We start from the raw sequence: 19,286 nt of genomic DNA on the forward strand, positions 1-19,286 counted from the left end.
CTGCTACTCGTGCTCCAGACTGTTTACCTCTTTACCTCGTCCAAGCTGCTACTTGACGACGCGTCTTCCAACCACTCGCGTTTTCCCTTTCCACCACTTTTCTCTCCACACACCGCTCTAAACTCTTCCATCTCACGAGATCACTGGTCGCCGCACTCACGCGATTCTTGCCGTAGTATTCTCACACCATGCCAACCTGGTTGTCTTCGCAACGCAAAGCTGCACTTGCCGAACTTGCTGGCCAAGTCGGAATTGATGAGTATGCATAAAAACGCGTTGCTTCCAGTCGCTTTTCTAATCTCTATAGCGTTTCCGATCTTCGAAAAGATCAGATCGTCGCTCTTCTCGACGAGCAACTTACCAACAACGCGTCATTACACTCCGAAAATCCTTCTTTCGAGCGCTATTATGCTCGCAAGGGCTCTCCCACAAAGCGCGAGCTGGGCTCGACTCCTGCTGACGAAGTCGAGTTGACCCAATCCGTTAGTCGAAGACGCGCTCCTCGCATCAAGGGTGAATCCAGTGTGTAAGTGATTCCCAACTTCCGATGCATAACATTCCGTCTCATGGCCATCTGTTAGTGAGCCCATATCATCGCCTACTGCAGTTACCGGAAGGCGCATCGCTCGTGCTGTGGTCGTATCCACTCCCGCCAGAGTCGAGGCACCCAGACTAGTAGAGCCTGCCATCGAGGAACCACGCCTCGAAGACTCATTGCTTCTCAGCCCTCCGCGCATGGCACTCCCTCCTTCGCCTGCTGTTGTGACTGATGTCATCGAGGAGCAGACCGCGCGTATTTCCGAAGGTATGAACCAGCTCTGGACTTCAACGGGGATTATGGATATGCTCCATGAGGCTCGTCTTGACCTCTCATCTGTCACCGGCATCCACTTCACGATTCTTCTTCTCGAGTCCGCAGCACTTCACTACGAAACTGTCCCTTGGAAGTTCGCATTCGACTTCCCAAGTCTGTTCGGATTCCCTAGCTTTGCGGTATTCCTGCCTGACATATTCGTCTTCCTCACACATCACTACTGGGCACCTTCGTTGCTGTGGGCGACGATGAACTTTTGGACCCCGCTTGCGACTGGCTGGCTCTTCAATCTATCTTTGAAGCTTAAGAAGAAGGATGGATTCGAAGACTACAGACCAGTTTATCGCATCGATCCTTTGATGTTCAGTATCGCTAAAGCCGTCATGTCTTGGATGGTGTACGCTCAGGGTAACAGACTCTATGGAGCCTTCGCCGAGCAGACCGTCAAGACGGTCGAGAATGCTATGCCTTACGGCTATAGCGGTGCCATGGTCGCAGCATATATTGGTATCGCCACAAGTATCTGGGATGGGATCCAGAACAAGAAGAGAGTTTAAAGCATTCCTTTCTCTGGGCTTACGTATAGAAAGGACTTGTCGACAGCTCGCTTCTCGGTTCGTGCCATGGTATAGAAGACCAACAACGATGTGTGCCTCTGACGCACAGAGGACTAAGATACGTGTGTCCATTACCCAATTCTTGATCTGTCGTTGGTTAGAATGCTTCTTGGCGTTACTTGGGGTGGTCGGATATAGTCATCGGCTGGCGACTTACTGAACTGCGCAACGTTTTGAAGATTATGTAGTTTTTGTTAAGTACTTGACCGAATCAAACCAAAACCATCAACTCATCTCCGAACTTGAGTTGTATTCTACTGGTGTTGTAGAGTCAAGCAGGGTGGTTGTCTTGAAAACGGAAGAAGCCGCTCTCAAAAACTTCCAGCGGCTTCGATCTCAAGCGCATCCGTTTCAGGGTCCAGAGAAATATTGTTGCAGAACATCTGCAATTCGAAAACACCGTGTGTCTGTCACAACCATGGCCGACGCCTTGCAAACTCTTTTCCGCAGGTCTCTGCCTGAGGAAATCTCTGAACACCTGAAGGAACGACTTTCGGAGCTGGAATCTGGAGACTTTTCCGCCCTTCTACAATCGAAAGATGCACAAGAACTTCTTGGATACACACCAAATTCGGAACTGGATGAAACAAGACTGAAGGATTGTGCGACATGGAACGAATTCATCTCGATTCGTCTCGGCAAGATCCTCGCCAAAGACCAAGAGAATGCAAAGTACAAGCAAAGTCTTCTCTTCATTGTTGGATATGCTGCTCTGCTCGCTTTCCTGCAGTCCAACGCTACTGGTCCTCCTCTTCCTTTCACACCTTCAAAAACCGTCTTACCGCAGAACGTGGCTGAGGATAAGCAGCAAGTAATTGCTTTGCGCCGCCAGCTGATCGACAGCCTTTCAATCGACGGTATTGCAGCATACAGATTGACGCCGAATATCGAACTACTCTGCCTGGCAAATGTGATCATCAGCAATCCGGATATTCTCGAGAATATCTCGGTCTCAAGGTGGGCTAAACTGAGAGTGACTTTCATGCACCAGAGGCTGTTGTCAGAAGACTGCGGAACACTGCAGGACAGAATTTTCGCAGATATCGATGCAGTACAGGAGAAATTCTTCGACAGCTCGCTCAAGAACAAATCAAAGGCTAGTTACGACGATGCAAAGGTTGAATTTTTGCTCGAGCGTGCCAGCATCGAGACTTTCTATGGTCTAGATAAAAAGGCCAGAAGTGATCTGGATGCGGCAGTAGCTGAGCAAGAGTTCCAATTCGCCTTGACTGGTATCTTGGGAAGGAGAACCAAGTTCCAACAGCACGATGTCAGTCAGCTGGTCGTGCTTGCCAAGAGTGCACGCGATGCAGAGGATGCCAAAGATGTGAAATCGGTAGAGGCTCAGCAAACGGAAGGTGCCACGGGCGGCCCCAAGAACTTGGATCTCAACGACGATACCCTCTTGGAGAACATCTCCTTCACGGAGAAGCCGACACTCAACTTGGATGTACAGACCAAGGAATCTTTGCCACCGGCATTAGCTGAACTGGATCCCTCAGACCAGCCAAAGCTATTACCATTGGACTCGATCATCTTGCTCGCTCTTGCATCCTCTATCACAAACACATCACCTGCAAACGGTCTTACGAGAGAAGAAACTCTGCCATATGCCACTCGTGTTTTGGAAGGTGGCAGCTCGAACTGGCAGGTCTACACTCAGGGTCTGCTCGTCCGCAGCAGAATGGAGGGATACAGATCTAGAACCATCGAACGTGGTCTGTTGCAATTGCAAGCAGTTGTCGATCAAGTCATTGCCGATACTACAGAGACACCCGCAGATGGCAGCACGGATGTAACGGCTACCAGCTTCTTGCGCAAGGGAGAAAGTGAGGACTCGGCTCCAGCTTCTGAGAGATTACGATACATCTTCCAGATTGCTGCTCCTACTCGATGGGAGTTGGAGGGAGAGCTGGCTCAAAGATGGGTTACTCTTGGTGGTCTTCGCTCAGCACTCGACATCTATATTCGCTTGGAGATGTGGGCCGAAGCTGCACTATGTTACGCAGCCACTGAGAAGGAGGAGATCGCAAAGCGAATGGTGCGCCGTCAACTCTACCATGCCACCAACAACGGAGACGAGGATAATGCTGGAGACGAAGAAACTTGGGAAGGATCTGAGAGGCAGCCAGCACCGACTGATGCAGCACGTTTGTACTGTATCCTCGGTGACCTTGACCAAGATGTTTCTATGTATGAGAAGGCCTGGGAAGTCTCAGGCCAGCGTTACGCGCGTGCCCAAAGATCCTTGGGTCGCATGTACATTGGCCAACGCGACATGGTCAAGGCTGCAGATGCATATGCTAAGAGCTTGAGAGCGAATCAGCTAAACCATACTTCGTGGTTTTCCATGGGCTGCTGCTTGTTGGAACTTGCAGAGTTTGAAAAGGCTGCCGAAGCCTTCTCCCGTACGGTTCAGCTTGAAGAGACGGATGCAGAAGCATGGAGCAATTTGGCTGCTGCCCTACTCAAGAACCAAGCCCCTACTGCCAACAACGAAACTGCTGCGCCAGCAGTCGAGCTTGCCGAAGACGAGGATGAGTCTATGGCTCCTCAGCCCAAGAAGGCTGATCCTCAACAGAACAAGAAGGACGCGCTTCGCGCACTCAAGCGTGCTGCTACCCTCAAACACGACAGCCATCGCATCTGGGAGAATCTTCTCATCGTTGCCGCCTCTCTCTCACCTCCCGACTACGACACAGTATTGACAGCTCAACGCCACATCATCGACCTCCGCTCAAAGACAAACGGCGAGTCTTGCATCGACGTCGAAATCATGGAACACATGATCCGCCACGTCGTCGTCTTGAACGACGAATACGACCCAGCGAAACCCGGTTTCGAGCGTCTGTTGGTCGAACTGTTTGACAAGAAGATCGTGCCGCTCATTACTTCCTCTCGCGAATTGTGGCAGTTGTACGCCAAACTCTGCATCTGGCGCAAGAAGCCATCCACCGCATTAGATGCCAATGAAAAGGCATGGAGAGCAGTGAGCAGTGCACCTGGCTGGGAGACCGAGAGCGAAGACCGCTGGAATGTCGTTGTGGATGCGACAATAGACTTGTGCGATGCTTACGAGAGTTTGGGACAGATGGAAAAGACAGAGGGCATGGCTGCTGGAAGCGGTGCGTTGGTTGCCAAGGACTGGAAGTTCAAGGCTAGAAGTGCGATTAGATCTATTATGGGCAAAGGAAAGGATTGCTGGGAAGATACTGATGGGTGGGAGAGATTGAAGGAGGCACTTGATGGGTTGCGTGGTTGAGTCTAGACACACAGATATAAAACGTTCATGACTACTGTCTTCAGTCATGTTTGTGCAAGCACAACCTCGATGGGAAGAGCTTGAATGTGACGTCCACGTCAACGAGATCATACGAATGTGGTCCAATATACACCTGAAACGACAACACAGCAACATGACGCGGGAAACAAAGATCATCCGTCGTCTATACGGCCATATATCCATCCAATGCCCGTCCACCCCTGCTTACCCAACTCCCATAGTCGACCAGCATCTAAACATTATCCGCAGCATTGAAACTATCGTCCTTCCTACACACCAATTCTTCAAAGCCCTCTTGGTTTTCGATAACCAAGCCCTTTTCGTTGGCAAGATGCAAAAGACAAATGAACCCGAAACTCGTGCTGATGTCTGATAGTTGTTGTTGAGGATACACGTGCCGCAGATTGTTCATCACGTCCGTGAACTTGAATGTGCCTTGTTCTGATATGTCCACTGTAGGTGGTGGAGCTTTTGAGGGCGTTTGGGAAGGTTCGACCTGCGCAGATGTTAGAGAATTGTATATGGGAAAAGAGCGAAAGAGGAAAGTCGTACTTCGAAGCCGATGCCTCGCCACATTTCTTCCTTTAGTCGTCGCACATCGACCTTTTTGGCTACACGTGCATATTGTACGTATTCCGGTCGCAAGCGTCTGCTTTGTGTGATGAGATTTGATCCAAAGGCCGTCTCTTGGCTGCTGGGTGGTAGACTGTTAGGTACCCCTGACTGAGCAGCGTCGAAAGCATCAGCAGGTGGCAACATCTCCTGCGCATCTGCAAAATCGTCATCGTCGTCTGCGGCGCCGGCTGCAACACCCAAGCCATCGTCTTGGAAGAAATTGGCGTCGTAGTCGCCTCGTGCGCCTTCCTCGTCGATAGGTTGTGGTTCGGCTAGCCCCTGAGCGTTTGCCCAGTACGCCTCGTCAACATCGCCATGTTGGAACTGCTCGACTCCTCCACGAGCTTGTTGTTGTGCTGATTTTCGTGATCCCATGCGGGCCTTGGGTTTGAGGAAAAGTCGTAGTAGATCGCGCGAACTAAAGTGTTTGTCATCGGGCAATAGATTGCGGGTCTTGCTCTTCCAGTCCTTCTTTGGCAGACTGATAGTCGCGTTCGAGGGTGCTGGTGTGTAGAGAAGATCGGCAAGCTGTTGGTTCATCGGACTCATGAAGTCGATTTCAAATGGCTCTTTGTCCTTCTTTTTTGTGGTTGCGGGCGTTGCTTTTGCGGCATCCTTGATCTTCTTGATTTTCCAGTGCTCTGGACCAGCCCAGTTCTTCTGAAGTGCTTGATCGAAATAGCTGAGGATGTTCTCGTGCTCGTCACCGCGGTGTGCAAGGGTGACGCCGAATTGATTTCCATTCGAGTCGAACCCACCCACCTCACCACCTTCCATATCGACACCCACGCCGGCGTCGACATCAGCGCCCTCATCGTGAGGTCTGAGCTGAGGCTCGACATGTGCTTCCTTGGCCCAAGCTTCACCTCCTTCACCGAAACCAGCATCGATAGGAATGTCAAAGCCACCAAATGCACCGTCATCGTCATCGAAGCCAACGGCATCATCATCGCCCAGCACAATCCCGGATCGAGCATCATCATGATCTTCCTCTTCTTTTTGAGCGCGCCAATCTTCGGGAGCTTTCAAGAAGGGCAGATCCATTGTGGCGCTGCCACCGCCGAGTTCGAATGTTTTGAGTGAAGGACAGATATCCTGCGAGTCCAGCTTCGAAAGATCAGGAAAGAATCGCGCGGCCAGTCCAGAGATGTCGATGGGTGCCGGCAGTGCAGCCTTAATGTCTTCCTCGTCCGGCTTCTCCTCGTCGCCCACATCCATGCTGTCGGTTCGAGATTCATCGTCGTCTTGAGTGTCGTCGCTGCTGTCGAAAACGATTCTGCCAGTGTTATCGATGGAGAGATGGTTGAGTAATAGGCCTTTCGCGCCTCCTTCGTCGAAATCCGCCGAGGCTTTCTTGAACAAAGGGTCGACGGAGAATTCGAGTTCCATCTTCTTGAGCTGCAGTTGGGCGAATGAGGTTGCGAGAGTGGCCTCTGAGCGGTGTGTCTTCTTCTTTGCCTTTTTCTTTGTGCCATCCTCACCCTCTTCGTCCTCGCCGTCCTCGTTCTCTTGGTCATCTGAGTCGCCACGCTTTTTCTTGTTGTTGCTGTCAGCGAGACCGCTCAACAGCTTTCCGGTCTCGGTTGCGACACTGTCGACTCTACTGGTGTAGATTTTGACGCAGCCATCCAGGGTGCAACTGGCTTTTTGGAAGTTGACACCGTCGCCTTCTCTCAACAGAGACATGTCGTGGAAGTAGTCGATCAGAGCGAAATTCCACGAGTTTGTAGCGTTGATCTTGTTGTCGGTGGCCATCTTCATCCATTCCTCAAAGTTTGCCAGGATAGGAACACGCTTCATAGGCGTGACAGCACTTCCTCCGACATGGAAGGCTTCATCTTGACTTTCCTTTCCGGTGGGAGTCTGAGGAGCTTCGGCAAGCTCGGCGCCTAGAGACTTGCGTTTGCGGGCAGGTGACGCGGCGGCTTTGAGCGAGTTCATGTGCATCTCATGGAAGGCTTGACGGGACTGTAGGCGCTTTGCTTTTTCCTCGCGATCGTCGTTGAGCGGGATCTTGATGCCAGCAGATTTGTGAGGAGTCGCGGCTACGGGAGCATTGGCGGCGGCGCCGCTCGCGCGCACTCGAGGCATCTTGACGGGTTCGGAGTCGCCGGGGGACGTGAGTTGCACAGCGGACCGCTTTGGTCGTCGAACCGTACGGCTGAGTGCTTGGGATGGCGAGTGTGTGGGTTTGCGACGGCGATATGTTCTGCGGATTGGCCGTCTGGCTGTCTCGAGCACCGTGCGGTGCAAACAAACATTGCAGTTGCGGGGAGCGCTCAGCCCTACTCAGCCACGTGGAACAGCAAAGCACAGCCACAGATTACCATTCGAGCGTCATCGGCTATCGGCGACGAGGCGCAGGCCCATTGCCGTGTCCGTCGCTATGCCCTGCTGAACCTGTTATACCATTCGACAGTGCTGCGTCATATCCAACATCAATCATGCTGTCCTGACCTCTCGACTCCCGATCTTCGACATCCACTATTTCTCCAACTTGCGACCGCCCGCCCCGGTATGCGACACAGCGCGCAATGACCGCTCTCCAACATCCCTACCCCAAGTACCGAGCCCACGCCGCGTCCCGCCTACATAGACGCCGATACTCGCCTCAGTCTTTCGTCTATACCGTCCTGCTGTTCTCTGCTCTCGGTCTTGCTGGCTACTTCTACCCCTCCGCTCTCGCCTCGCAAACCTCCCAGCATCCATACACCTCCTTGGCCCGCCGACATGTTGGCCCACTCGCATCCACCGACGAACAGGTTTGTTCAAACATGTCTGAGCCTGTCATACACATCTCTGACTTCTCTCACAGTGTCGTCTCGTCCACCAAGCTACCGATCAATGTCGCTACATAACCAAACACTGCCCCGCCGAGGATCCAGGCTTCTACTCGTATCTCTCCCTGTTCTACTGCTCCATGCCTCATGCCAAACCCGTTGCCTTCCTTATCCTGGTCTCCTGGCTCGGTCTGCTCTTTAGTACCATCGGCATTGCCGCCAGCGACTTCTTCTGTATCAACTTAAGCACCATCGCTACAATCTTGGGAATGAGCGAGAGCATGGCAGGCGTCACCTTTCTGGCCTTTGGAAACGGCAGTCCCGATGTCTTCTCCACCTTTGCCGCCTTCAGCACAAACAGTAGCAGTCTGGCTATCGGGGAGCTCTTCGGTGCTGCTGGCTTCATCACTGCTGTCGTCGCTGGTTCCATGGCCCTGGTCAGACCTTTTAGAGTGGCTAGGAAAGCCTTTGTCCGAGACGTTGGCTTCTTCACCGTTGCTGCGGCTTTCAGTCTGTCTTTTCTGTGGGACGGAAGGCTACACTTGTGGGAATGTATCACCATGGTCCTCTTCTACGTCTTCTATGTTGCCTTTGTTGTCGTCTGGCATTGGTGGATGGGCGTCAAGAGGCGACGACGTGAAAGGAATGCTGCCGTAAGAGGTCAGTTTCTGGTTCCTGGAAGCGAGGAGATCGAGGCCGAGGAGAATTATCACGACGCCGACGACGAAGAATCAAATACTCGCCCTTCGTTTTCCCGCGGCCCATCGGTCGATGACTTTTCTGTTCTTGAGAGAGGAGGCACACCCACCATCGTTGAACCTTACGAGGACGAAGATGACGACGAGGTTAGAGACCGATGGCTCGGCGAGCTCAAAAGCAACATGCGCTTGACAAGACCCGGCCCTGGTTCGCGACGCAACACGCTCACTCCCATTCGTCCCAGTCTTGTAGGTGCTTTGGAGTTCCAGGCAGTTCTCAAGTCTCTACAGAAGTCCAGGTCCCACCAGACAATTCCCATGCACACTCGACGCTATTCGGATGATCCGACGTTCACTACTGCTCAGCAGCAGGAAGAAATGTCTGGCGAGGCCGATCCGGCTTCTCGACCTCCCTTCCATCCGACCGCCGATGGTACTTCACCAGCTCTTGAGCGTCCCGCCCTCGATGTCTTCAAGAACACCTCTGGACGTACACGTGCCGTCTCTGCCAATGATGCTGCTCATCTGCGCATCGATCCGCGCTTCGTTCAAAAACATACCCCCAGTATGATGGATATCGTCGAAGACGAAGACAACAAGCTTCGTCTTCCTCCTCAACGACCAACATCGTTCCGCAGTATGCCTTCCCCAGGATCTGATCGACCAAAAACTCCCGAAGTTACTGTCTCAGACTTTGATGGTCAACCTGCGTTTCCATGGCAAGGGCTTCATCCTGAGGGAAACGCAAAGTCCGAGCACGGTCGCACTCGGTCTACAAGCTCCATCAGCGTACCGGCTATCGATATCTCGGACGAAGCTACAATGTCACCCTCTCGCCGATCGCGTAACAGCAGCCCTAGCCACTCGCCTCGTACCTTTGGCAAGGACCTCTACAATCTCAAGATCCCGACAAGCAGCCACATCTCACCAAACACTTCTGCGCCCACATCTCCTTTCCCAGCATATAATGAGCCAACTTCCGCTAGTAGCAGTCGACCACCTAGTCTGTTTCTTCCTGCCGCGAGCGTTTCTGTTGCCTCTTGTCCCTTGACCCACATTGACAGCGAGGAAGACGGGACACCGCTTCGCTGGTGGCCTTACAAGATTCTCCCTCCCCCTCTTGTACTACTCTACAGACTCTTCCCCACGATTGAGCATTGGCGAGACAAGAACTGGTGGGAGAGACTTTTGGCCATCGTCGCAGCCCCAAGCATGTTCTTGTTGATTGTTACCCTGCCTGTCGTGGAATCGGAACGAGAGGAGGCCGAGGAAGAGACCGACATAATCGACCCTACTGGACCAAGGCCTTCGAGCCCAAGTCCTCTAGACGCTGAGAGCCTGCAATCACACCACTCTGACTATGTTCATCCTCCTGCTGGTCCGGGAGCCGGAAGTGTCGCAGTGGCGACCCATATAGAACGAGACTACCTATCGGTACCTGGCGAGCGAGACCCTCTTATATCACCCACTGTAAGCGCTGTCTTACCATCGCCCCACCCATCGAGCGCCAAAATCCAACCTCAGTACTGGAACAGATGGCTAACCATCGTTCAGCTGTTCCTGGCTCCTCTGTTGATCGTAGTGGTGATCTACACACAATACCTCGATGATCTCGACAGCATGAAACCCTTGATACGGCCAATGTTGGCATCATTGCTTGTGTCGGTCGTTCTTCTTATTCCTTTCCTCCTGACTACCACACCAACTCATAGACCGAAGCCTTACAACACTATCCTCTCAATGGCTGGCTTCGTAGTCTCTATAGCCTGGATCTCGACCATCGCGGCACAAGTCGTCGCCGTGCTGAAAGCGCTTGCTGTCATCATGAACATGTCGCATGCGATTATGGGTCTCACCATCTTTGCTGTTGGCAATTCCTTAGGAGACCTTGTCGCAGACATCACCGTAGCAAGATTAGGATACCCCATCATGGCTCTTAGTGCGTGCCTTGGTGGTCCCATGCTCAACATTCTCTTGGGCATTGGTCTCTCTGGGTCTTGGATCTTGATTCGTGGAGCGGAACACAGGCACGCCAAACATCCCGGCAAGCCTATACACTACCGCACCTATGAGATTGAGGTCGGGCAGACCTTGATTGTTAGTGGTGTCACATTGCTCATCACTTTGATCGGACTGCTCATCGCGGTGCCCATGAACAAGTGGATTTTGAGCAGAAAGATCGGATGGATTCTCATTGGCGTATGGTGTGTCAGCACTACAGTCAATGTCGTTCTAGAAGTCCTTGGTGTTGGCGAGTCAGGAGGCGAGGAGAAGAAGATTCTTGGCGTGAGGTTTGGGTCTGGGTAAGCTCACGAGGCTGGCATTTCGATGCCGGACAGCATTTCCTTTTCGCATTGCGTTCTTCACTTTGTTGTCTTTTTACACCGTTACTTGAATCATTCCTCTTCTCTGTTTATGATTCTTCTGAGCTGGTGGCGTTTGGAGAAGGGTTTCGATGCAATGTACATAGATTGATGATACCCCCCAGCATATTAGGATGCCGCATCTTCCAGGCACATGACGTATCGAAATTATGCGGACTAGTGCTTTTTGCTGTTGTGACTGGTCGCTGCTGGCATCGAAGGCCTGTTGCAAGCTGCTGGGGTCGAGAAGCAGGTCGCCGCTTGTGGGCGGTACAACTCGTTGGGTATCGACTCGACCGTGTCACAGTGGCGGATGAGAACCATGGGAGATGAATCTGTGACAAGCTCAAAATCGACTCCTTGTCACGATGATAGAGGACAGTAGTTTGGGCTAAAGGTATACAGACGCACAACTGCTCTTCAAGCTGGAGGTCGGCCATGTCACACTCATCGTCTCCCCTAGCCTTGACTTCATCGGAAGAAGGTATTGTGCATCTCTACAGCTGCATTGTGACAGTCGTCATCACACGGCGAGGATTGATGCGACGACGACCGGAGCGCGCTCCCAACTGAACTGACTCGTCTTTGACTCATCAACGATAGACCTCAGTGGCAGTCGGCATGGAGGGCTTCTGGGAGGCGCCGTTGTTAGGCAGGGGTCTTGACGCCCGAACGATGTTGGGCATCAAGACGCTGCGGGACAGCACCTCGAATCCGGGTTCTTGTCGCCTCGACAAACACATTGTACACCTCTCCGAAAGCCCAAGAGGACTTACGGGCGCGAAGATTGGGCTCCAAAGCAAGAGTCAGAGTAAATTTAATAGGAATGCTTCGCCTTGAAGTCAAGCGGAATAATCGCTGTCCACGTTTCAGTAATGCCCCATTGAGTGTGTCACAACAGGCTACTTGATCAGCGTTATCGAAGAGCTTTATTTCCACTGCTTCCCTCCAGCACCTCTTCGAACCTCATGTTTTCTCACAGTTTCACACACAGCAAAATTCGCAGACCACGTAGTAGAAGGAGACCTTGATCATTCAAAGATCATTGCTGTCCTTGCTATCAGAGATCTAGAGAGCACACTGTCAGGGTGTAGCTGAAAGCAGGTTGGCTAGGGAACCGGGTACGTCAAAAACGGTCAAGTCACACGCTTCAACCTCCTTGTACAAGGGGGGTGATAGACGCACGAGTCACAAGGAGAAATAGAGCGCTGTCTGCTTTTCTTGATCTCATTTCGAATCTCATGCATGTTTTGCAAGATGGCTGATTTTGCCGGGGCCTGAGCAGCTACTTGGACCGGACCCGATTTCTTCCTTTGGGTAAATAGAGTAGGCGCGACCACAAGGCTTCGGCGAGTCGATCAACCTTGCGATTTGGCGCAGCTCTTTCGCACACGCTCAAAGCACGCTGCAAGGCAATTTCTAGACGTCGCACTCGACGTGGACGACGCTCAGTGGACAGGCTTTTTTTCGCAGGCTGGACCGAAAACGGCCGTCTTCTACTATTCATCCCACCTTTTGCATGTTGCCGTCATTGTGCGCACTCACCGCCAGCACTTGTACACAACTAGCTGCTCTCGAACCAAACTTTCTGATCAAGCCGTATCTTGATACATTCCACGGGATTTTGTGAGCGACAGGGTTAGCGACGAACACAAGACGGCAAAAAGCAGTCACGACGGGCGTGCAAACAGAGGGGTATACAGATTGAAGCGTCGCTGCCCAATCGAACCACCTGGCAGGCAGAGGGCTGATTGTTTACTAACCGACAAGGCTCGACTTTACGACGCTGCGCCATCAAGAAACCGAAGCTTCTCTCCCGCATCTCGACAATTAAACTTTGACCAAGTAAATACTGGATCCTGTCTTTGCAAGGACGGCGGACTGAACAAACAGACCTGTCAGCTCTTCGTGGTACATGTCGTGAGTGCTCGATTTGGGCTTCGGCCATGGCGATTTGACGCTAATTGGGCCTTGCAGGAGAGCCAACTTGTCAGTCTACTCGTCGACGGGCTCTCAGCCTCATTCTCCCTACGACGACGTCGACGACTCTAACTACGCTTCTGGCTACTACCATCACCACAACCAGACACGCTACACCAGCTCAAGCAGCTCGGAGAGCGACATCAGTGCAAACGACTCGGCTTCCGTAGCTGCCGCCGGAGCTTCCACCCACGCCAGATACCAATCGCATCATCACCCTCAGCCACGATATCCTCCGTCGCACCATCGTCCTCGTCAAGAAAGGCCCCTTCGCAAGACAAAACAACGTCGTCCGCCAGCTGACTACTACTCTCATCCCGAGCCAAGCCGACACGACGCATATCCCGAACACTCTTCGACTCCGAGCGACCCCTCGGAGCTCTCAGCCAGTGTGGCACATCACTACGACCGCCCGGGCTACTCGACCCGCACTAGCTATCATGAAGGACAATATGACCCCCATTACGCTGACCATCACTGGCCCGGGCAACAGGGACACTATCAGACACCAATGACATCGAGCACTTCCTCAGCTTCGCACTATTCGAATCCTGCCGCACTTGCTCCTTACGGAAATTACTATGCCGAGCAGGCATATCCTTACGCAGGCCAAGCTAGTTCTGGCAATCCGTTCGTGACCACTACGCTTCCTCATGCTCCATCTCTTCAATCAGGCTACCCTTATGAGATGTATGCCCAAGCATACCAATTGCAGAGGCCGGAGATGTTGCCCAGAAACAGCACGGGATATCTCCCTGCGGAAATGCAGTATACTGGTTACCCTCAAAGACCATACTCGGTTCCGCAGAACATGATACAAGGCATGGTGCCATCCCCGTTTCATCCTTACCCTCATGCATCGCCCCCAGCCCCGGAAGAAAAGCCAGCGCCCCCGGGGAGAAAAGAAGACCCCCCAGCAGCCCCTCCTGCTCCACCTCCGCCCACCGCCGAAGAGATCAAGAAGAGAATGGAAGAGGAAGCCAAGATCCAAGCCGAGAATCTCGTCAACGCCCTCAAGGCTCTGCAAGTCGAGGAGAGGGCTGCCGCTGCTGCTGCCGCTGAGAAAGACCAGAAGGTGCAGGCCGAATCTGACAAGATCGCGTTGTTGCTGGCAACCTTCGAAAAGGAACGTCTTGCCAGAGAAGAGGCTGCTGCTGCCAAAGCTGCCCAAGAGAAGGCCGAAGCAGAAGCCAAAGCAGCTCGCGAGAAGGAGCTCGCTGACGCGGCCACTGCTGCTCGTGAGAGTGCTGTGAAGGAAGCCGCCAATGCCGCTGCCATCGCTAAGGCGGAAAACGAGAAGGCGATAGCAGAAGCCAAAGCGGAGCACGAGAAGAAGATGGCAGAGGCAAAAGCTGCCGCCGATGCAGCCGAAGCAGCAAAGAAAGCTGCCGAGGAAGAATTGAAGAAGAATGCGCCTGGACCGGATGCCGACAAAGCGCCTCTGAAGTTCACCGACGCTGTGGATAGGAGCTTTACCTTGCCCTGGCATTTGGTCAAGAGTTGGAAGGGCATGGAGACGTTGATAAGACAAGCTTTCGTCAACATCGAGCGCATCGGACCGCATGTTGCTAACGGTCACTACCATTTGCTAGGCCCGAACGGCGAGATCATTTTGCCTCAAGTTTGGGATGTCGTTGTGCAACCCGGTTGGGACATCAAGATGCAGATGTGGCCGCTACCGCCAGATCCCTTAGAGGAGAAAGTCAACAGCGGCATTGGCGGATTTCCCCCTGATATCCAACCGGTCCTTGAGCGACCAAGGGGTCCAAGACCACGTCATCAGGTCAGTGGCAATAAGAGCGCGGGCAAGCGTGCGTCCGTAGGACTCGCGCCGCCACCACCTCCCCCTGCACCAGTTCAACATGTTTCCACTCTTCCACTTCCCATGCACATACCTCCTGTCATGATCGGTCACGATGACCTTGATGACCCAGTCATCGAAATCATCGAAGACCCCCCCAGCAGAGGGCGAGGTGGAAGCAGCGGCGATGGGCACAAGCCAAAAAGCAGTGCTAATTCAAGCAAGAAAAAACAGGTACCGGCGTTTACCAGATGGATGCTCGGAGGTGGCACACGACCACGCCCAAAAGGGGCTGAAAAACCTGCTGCTGGTGTCAAGGTCCGTCATATCATTGTCTGAGAACGATGTGGCTAGGATCGATCACACTTGTTGCGATGAGTCGAGGGCTTTTTTCTCCCTGTGTGTAGGAGTTTTTCCTCGCCTCGAACCTTTCTTACGAATGTTTTTTGCTTCTTTCTGGCTGTGCATCTTAGGATGCTTGTAGCATTGCTCTTGATTGCTTTCTTCACGACAGCGTTGCGTTTTGTTTGTCTATCCCCTTTACGTCTTTGTTTCTCTACTTACGAATTGATGGTTTTATGGTGTGATGGTTTGATGGTTTCATGATTCGGTTGGGAGAGCAAGGCTACAAGAAGGAACATTTCAGATACCCTTGGCATTTTCATATGGAAAAGGAGATCTGGCGTTCTTTCCTGGCACAGAAAAGAAACATTTCTAAGAGCGATGCAGGAGTCAAAGGCTTATCGAAATCTACAGTGATGTGGTGAGAGAGGATTGTCTGTTGATGCAAAAGATGTCTTACATTTCTCGAATCTATTTGCAGAACACTCATTGAGCTTTGCAAGGCTGTGACTGAATTGGTAGGTGCAATATTGGGGTGAGTTCGATGTCAGACTCGTTCTTTCTTGCTTTGGCTGTCGTGCTCTGTCTCTTTCGCTCCATCTCGTGAGTCTCACGCGAGCGTCACGCTTGTTTCCCACGCTTGTTCGCTCGTTTGGTTTGTCTGAAATACGCGTTTGTTTCCTGTTGCGGCCAAGTGTTTATCAGTCAACACAGCTTCGGTTGTTTCCTTCACCTCAGCACCGCATCAACAAGCTGAACCATCGGGTTCCGCAGTCCATCACTAATAGTAAGCGCGCACCATCGTCGTCTGCACATCTCCCTCTGACGAATTCACAGACATGGGTCTGCCCAGGTTCTCTGCGACACAACACTTCAAGATGGTATCTCCTGGCGAGCACATCAAGAACGCACCCACCGCGACAGACGACAACGTGATCTCTCGCGTCACCGGCCCTGAGAACTCCAACTCCGACCAGCGTCCTCCACCCACTTTTGACGGTCTGCCTGCTGAGCTGAAGAAGCTGATCGTGCACCACGCCGAGGACTCCTGCCTTGCCAACCTTCGTCTCACAAACAAGGAGCTCAATGCTATCACCACTAAGCCATTCGGCGAGAGACTCCTTGTTGAGCGTCGTTTCGTACTGTCTGAGTACAGTCTCCAGGGCCTTGTTGATCTTACTGCCCACCCTGTTTTTGGTAAGTGTTCAGAGGCCATCTGTCGAGCCTTTGGAACGCGCTCTGATTCCTGTCAAGGTCCCTGTATCCGCAAAGTCCTTCTCAACACTCACAGCTTCAGTCACAGCATCAAGACTTGGCGCAACACGAAGAATAAGAAGATGCCAAAGGCAAAGCGTGACACGCTGTGGAGACGCATTGTCTCCATCGACAAGGACTTCTCGGACAAGGCCACGATAGACAAGAAGTTGCACCTCATGAAGCAGGCTCTGTCTAACCTCAGGGAGCACGGCCACCGAGTCACGCTTGGTGTTTATGACGACGTCGTCAATGTTGCAGGTCGCAGACTTCTTCGCAAGGCGTATGGTTTTGATAAGTTGTGGGGTGAAATCTCGCCTCTAACCGATCTCACATCCGAGCAGTGGCTCCCTGTGGGTGAGATCTCGTTCATGGCCCTCAGAACAGCTATGTCGATGTCTGCATTTCCTGACTCACCTCTGGAGTTCGATCTTACCTCCGCGTTACATAGCCCGGACGGCTATCTTGACAGACTGCTTGGCGCTGCAGTCATGACGGAAGATCATGCGTTGAAGCACGACGTGAACGTTCGTGTTAAAGCAGGACTTGACTGGACTTTCCGACTCTCCAATCCTGATGTTGCTCATGACCGCCTTATCTACGAATATCAAGGTACTACGATCAAGGCGTGCAGCGAAGACGAGATTGATCCCGACTTCATTCCCGAGATCGTTGGCTCGAAGAACTCCGAGCCTCGCTACGACTACGGTTCCGGCACTTGTTCCCTCTACTCACCATGTGTGCTTGGTTATCTCAACCACGCCATCGACAGCGGTGGCGTGACCGATCTCCATATCTCATCATGTGCAACCGAAGCAGACCATCTGGTCTTCGGCATCTGTCACACCGGAGCTGTATCCCTACATCGACTTGTTCTTGTCGACCTCCATCTCTTTGGCCATGGATGTCGCCGCTTTCTCGACGAGAAGAACAGTGCTTGGCCATATCTGGAGGGTCTCCGCACTATGCTGATCCACCACTGCCCTAACCTTTGCAGTTTGGTTATGGAACGTGTATACTACAATGTTGAGGATACTGCCGTCAGTATGGTCCTTGTTGAAGAGCGCCGCGAGTGGGAGGGTGTGGATGGTGTGCTCTCAGGCCTTGTCTCCTTGATCTCCGAGATGACAATTCTTGACGAGGAACAGAGAGAAAGATGGCTGATTGGCGAGATCGACGCAGATGGCAACAATATCATTGGAGAATAATGAGCTGCCGGTCAAGGATTGCAGAATGCAATGACAAAGACGGAAGAGTTGACGATCGGACGGTAGAAGCTTGGTGAGAGATGAGGATTGATGAGCCGAAGATGAGGTTACAAGAAGTGAGAGTCAAAGAAAAAGAGGGAAGAGACACGACAAGATGGACGGAGAAGTCCTGGAAAGACGAAGTATTGAGAGTAGTCAGCAGAGAAATGGAACACCTCTTGCCATTTTCGTCAAAGTTTGAATGCCTTCATGGTATGAATTGCATACTTGAAGCTCCTGTTGGATGAAGATAGTCCCACCGTCGCAATGTTCATGTCTTTTTATGGCTCACGATGACATCTTGAAGCTCTGAAAGAAGGAGAATTTTCCATCATCATCATCATCATCATCATCATCATCATCATCCACCGCTCCATCCTCGGTAACAAAATCCTCCCCAAGCGAACAAACTGGTTGTTGCAATTCCCACTCGAGCTCACGTATCGCGGGAAAGACTCTCGCCAAACTGATTTGCTCAGACAAGTAAATATCCGGGGTATGAGGAGTGAAATATAGCCCAACAGGTATTTCATGCTCCAATTGCACTTGATTGTTTGTGAGTTTTAGAGCGAAGTGGCAAGTTATTGCCAGACCTGCGTAGTCTTCTGGCTGCATGTGGGAAAGGATTCTGTAGATGATTTCGAGGGGGAGCGTTGTTAGGAGGTTTAGAGTCGGGGAGGTGGGACCGGAGGGCATTTGCTCGCGTGTTTCGTGTGTGTATAGAGGTTGGTTGGAGGGTTCTGAGTTGCGACGGTAGCTTGAGATGGTACATTCTTTGCTTGTTGTGTTGGGAGACTCTTGGGTGTCTGTGGCGATTGAAGGGGTGGGAGAATTTGTTGCGACCGCCATATTGAAGCCTGTATAGAAACTGCAACTATCTGTTGGCTCAATTTGTTGAGTTGTGCAGAGAGATGGAGGTGGATGAGGTGTGAACAATCAATGTCTGTGCTCTGTAGAATCTGCTGACTTATCCTGTCTTGCCTAATCTACTTCAATCTATTCGTCGATCCTTCGGCGAGAAGTAGCTGTAAGGCCTCAGGCATTCCAATGTAGAGGAATTCATACACAATCAAGGAGGAGAGAACGAGTCAAGGTGATTGACCACGATATACAGCAACATGTATGATCAAGACGTACATGCCATTGCAGAGGCCACCCGACATCTGCTGAGGCTCGAATTCTTGAACACATCTCCAGTCCGGGAATGATGTTACGTGCCTCTAGCTTTGATGTTAGTATGAGAGGGATAGAGACCTCAGCCACAGCGATAGAAAAGCAATATAGCACAGCCGAGGAGGATTGATGGAGATGAAGTCGTGATTGACGGTCACGAGTCAAGCGGAAGGAAGCTTGGCAGAGGCTGAATGCCCGCGCCGCCTTAACAAACCTCACATTCTTGGCCGGCTTTCCCTCGGAAGGATTGCACTGCCACTGATTAAGTGTTGGCCTAAGACATGAATAGCTCTGATGTGAGTAGGATGCTAGGATGAGG

General features: G+C 52.1%; 7 protein-coding genes across 7 annotated transcripts; 5 read left to right on the forward strand and 2 right to left on the reverse strand.

Moving 5' to 3' along the window:
- Positions 1 to 188: 188 nt before the first annotated feature.
- Positions 189 to 1,371, forward strand: M436DRAFT_65617 (uncharacterized protein; the record flags this gene model as incomplete). The annotated part of the gene is made up of 3 exons (XM_013570151.1): positions 189 to 259; positions 308 to 526; positions 582 to 1,371. 3 exons carry the CDS (start codon positions 189 to 191, stop codon positions 1,369 to 1,371), a joined length of 1,080 nt encoding a protein of 359 aa, XP_013425605.1.
- A 478-nt stretch (positions 1,372 to 1,849) lies between these two features.
- M436DRAFT_83772 (TPR-like protein) lies at positions 1,850 to 4,693 on the forward strand (the record flags this gene model as incomplete). The annotated part of the gene is made up of 1 exon (XM_013570263.1): positions 1,850 to 4,693. One exon carries the CDS (start codon positions 1,850 to 1,852, stop codon positions 4,691 to 4,693), a length of 2,844 nt encoding a protein of 947 aa, XP_013425717.1.
- Positions 4,694 to 4,946: 253 nt separating this feature from the next.
- Positions 4,947 to 7,420, reverse strand: M436DRAFT_83773 (barren; the record flags this gene model as incomplete). Its single annotated transcript, XM_013570264.1, has 2 exons — positions 4,947 to 5,210; positions 5,267 to 7,420. 2 exons carry the CDS (start codon positions 7,418 to 7,420, stop codon positions 4,947 to 4,949), a joined length of 2,418 nt encoding a protein of 805 aa, XP_013425718.1.
- A 751-nt stretch (positions 7,421 to 8,171) lies between these two features.
- M436DRAFT_13082 (uncharacterized protein) lies at positions 8,172 to 11,054 on the forward strand (the record flags this gene model as incomplete). Its single annotated transcript, XM_013569928.1, has 1 exon — positions 8,172 to 11,054. A coding segment is annotated over one exon (2,883 nt), but the record flags the coding sequence as incomplete, so codon positions are not given.
- Positions 11,055 to 14,591: 3,537 nt separating this feature from the next.
- M436DRAFT_32694 (uncharacterized protein) lies at positions 14,592 to 14,795 on the forward strand (the record flags this gene model as incomplete). Its single annotated transcript, XM_013569946.1, has 1 exon — positions 14,592 to 14,795. A coding segment is annotated over one exon (204 nt), but the record flags the coding sequence as incomplete, so codon positions are not given.
- A 1,496-nt stretch (positions 14,796 to 16,291) lies between these two features.
- M436DRAFT_30204 (uncharacterized protein) lies at positions 16,292 to 16,492 on the forward strand (the record flags this gene model as incomplete). The annotated part of the gene is made up of 1 exon (XM_013569942.1): positions 16,292 to 16,492. A coding segment is annotated over one exon (201 nt), but the record flags the coding sequence as incomplete, so codon positions are not given.
- A 1,590-nt stretch (positions 16,493 to 18,082) lies between these two features.
- M436DRAFT_65622 (uncharacterized protein) lies at positions 18,083 to 18,643 on the reverse strand (the record flags this gene model as incomplete). The annotated part of the gene is made up of 1 exon (XM_013570152.1): positions 18,083 to 18,643. One exon carries the CDS (start codon positions 18,641 to 18,643, stop codon positions 18,083 to 18,085), a length of 561 nt encoding a protein of 186 aa, XP_013425606.1.
- Between the last annotated feature and the right edge of the window lie 643 nt (positions 18,644 to 19,286).

The sequence above is a fragment of the Aureobasidium namibiae genome, assembly GCF_000721765.1.
Source record: "Aureobasidium namibiae CBS 147.97 unplaced genomic scaffold scaffold_13, whole genome shotgun sequence".
NCBI classification, from domain to species: Eukaryota; Fungi; Ascomycota; class Dothideomycetes; order Dothideales; family Saccotheciaceae; genus Aureobasidium; species Aureobasidium namibiae.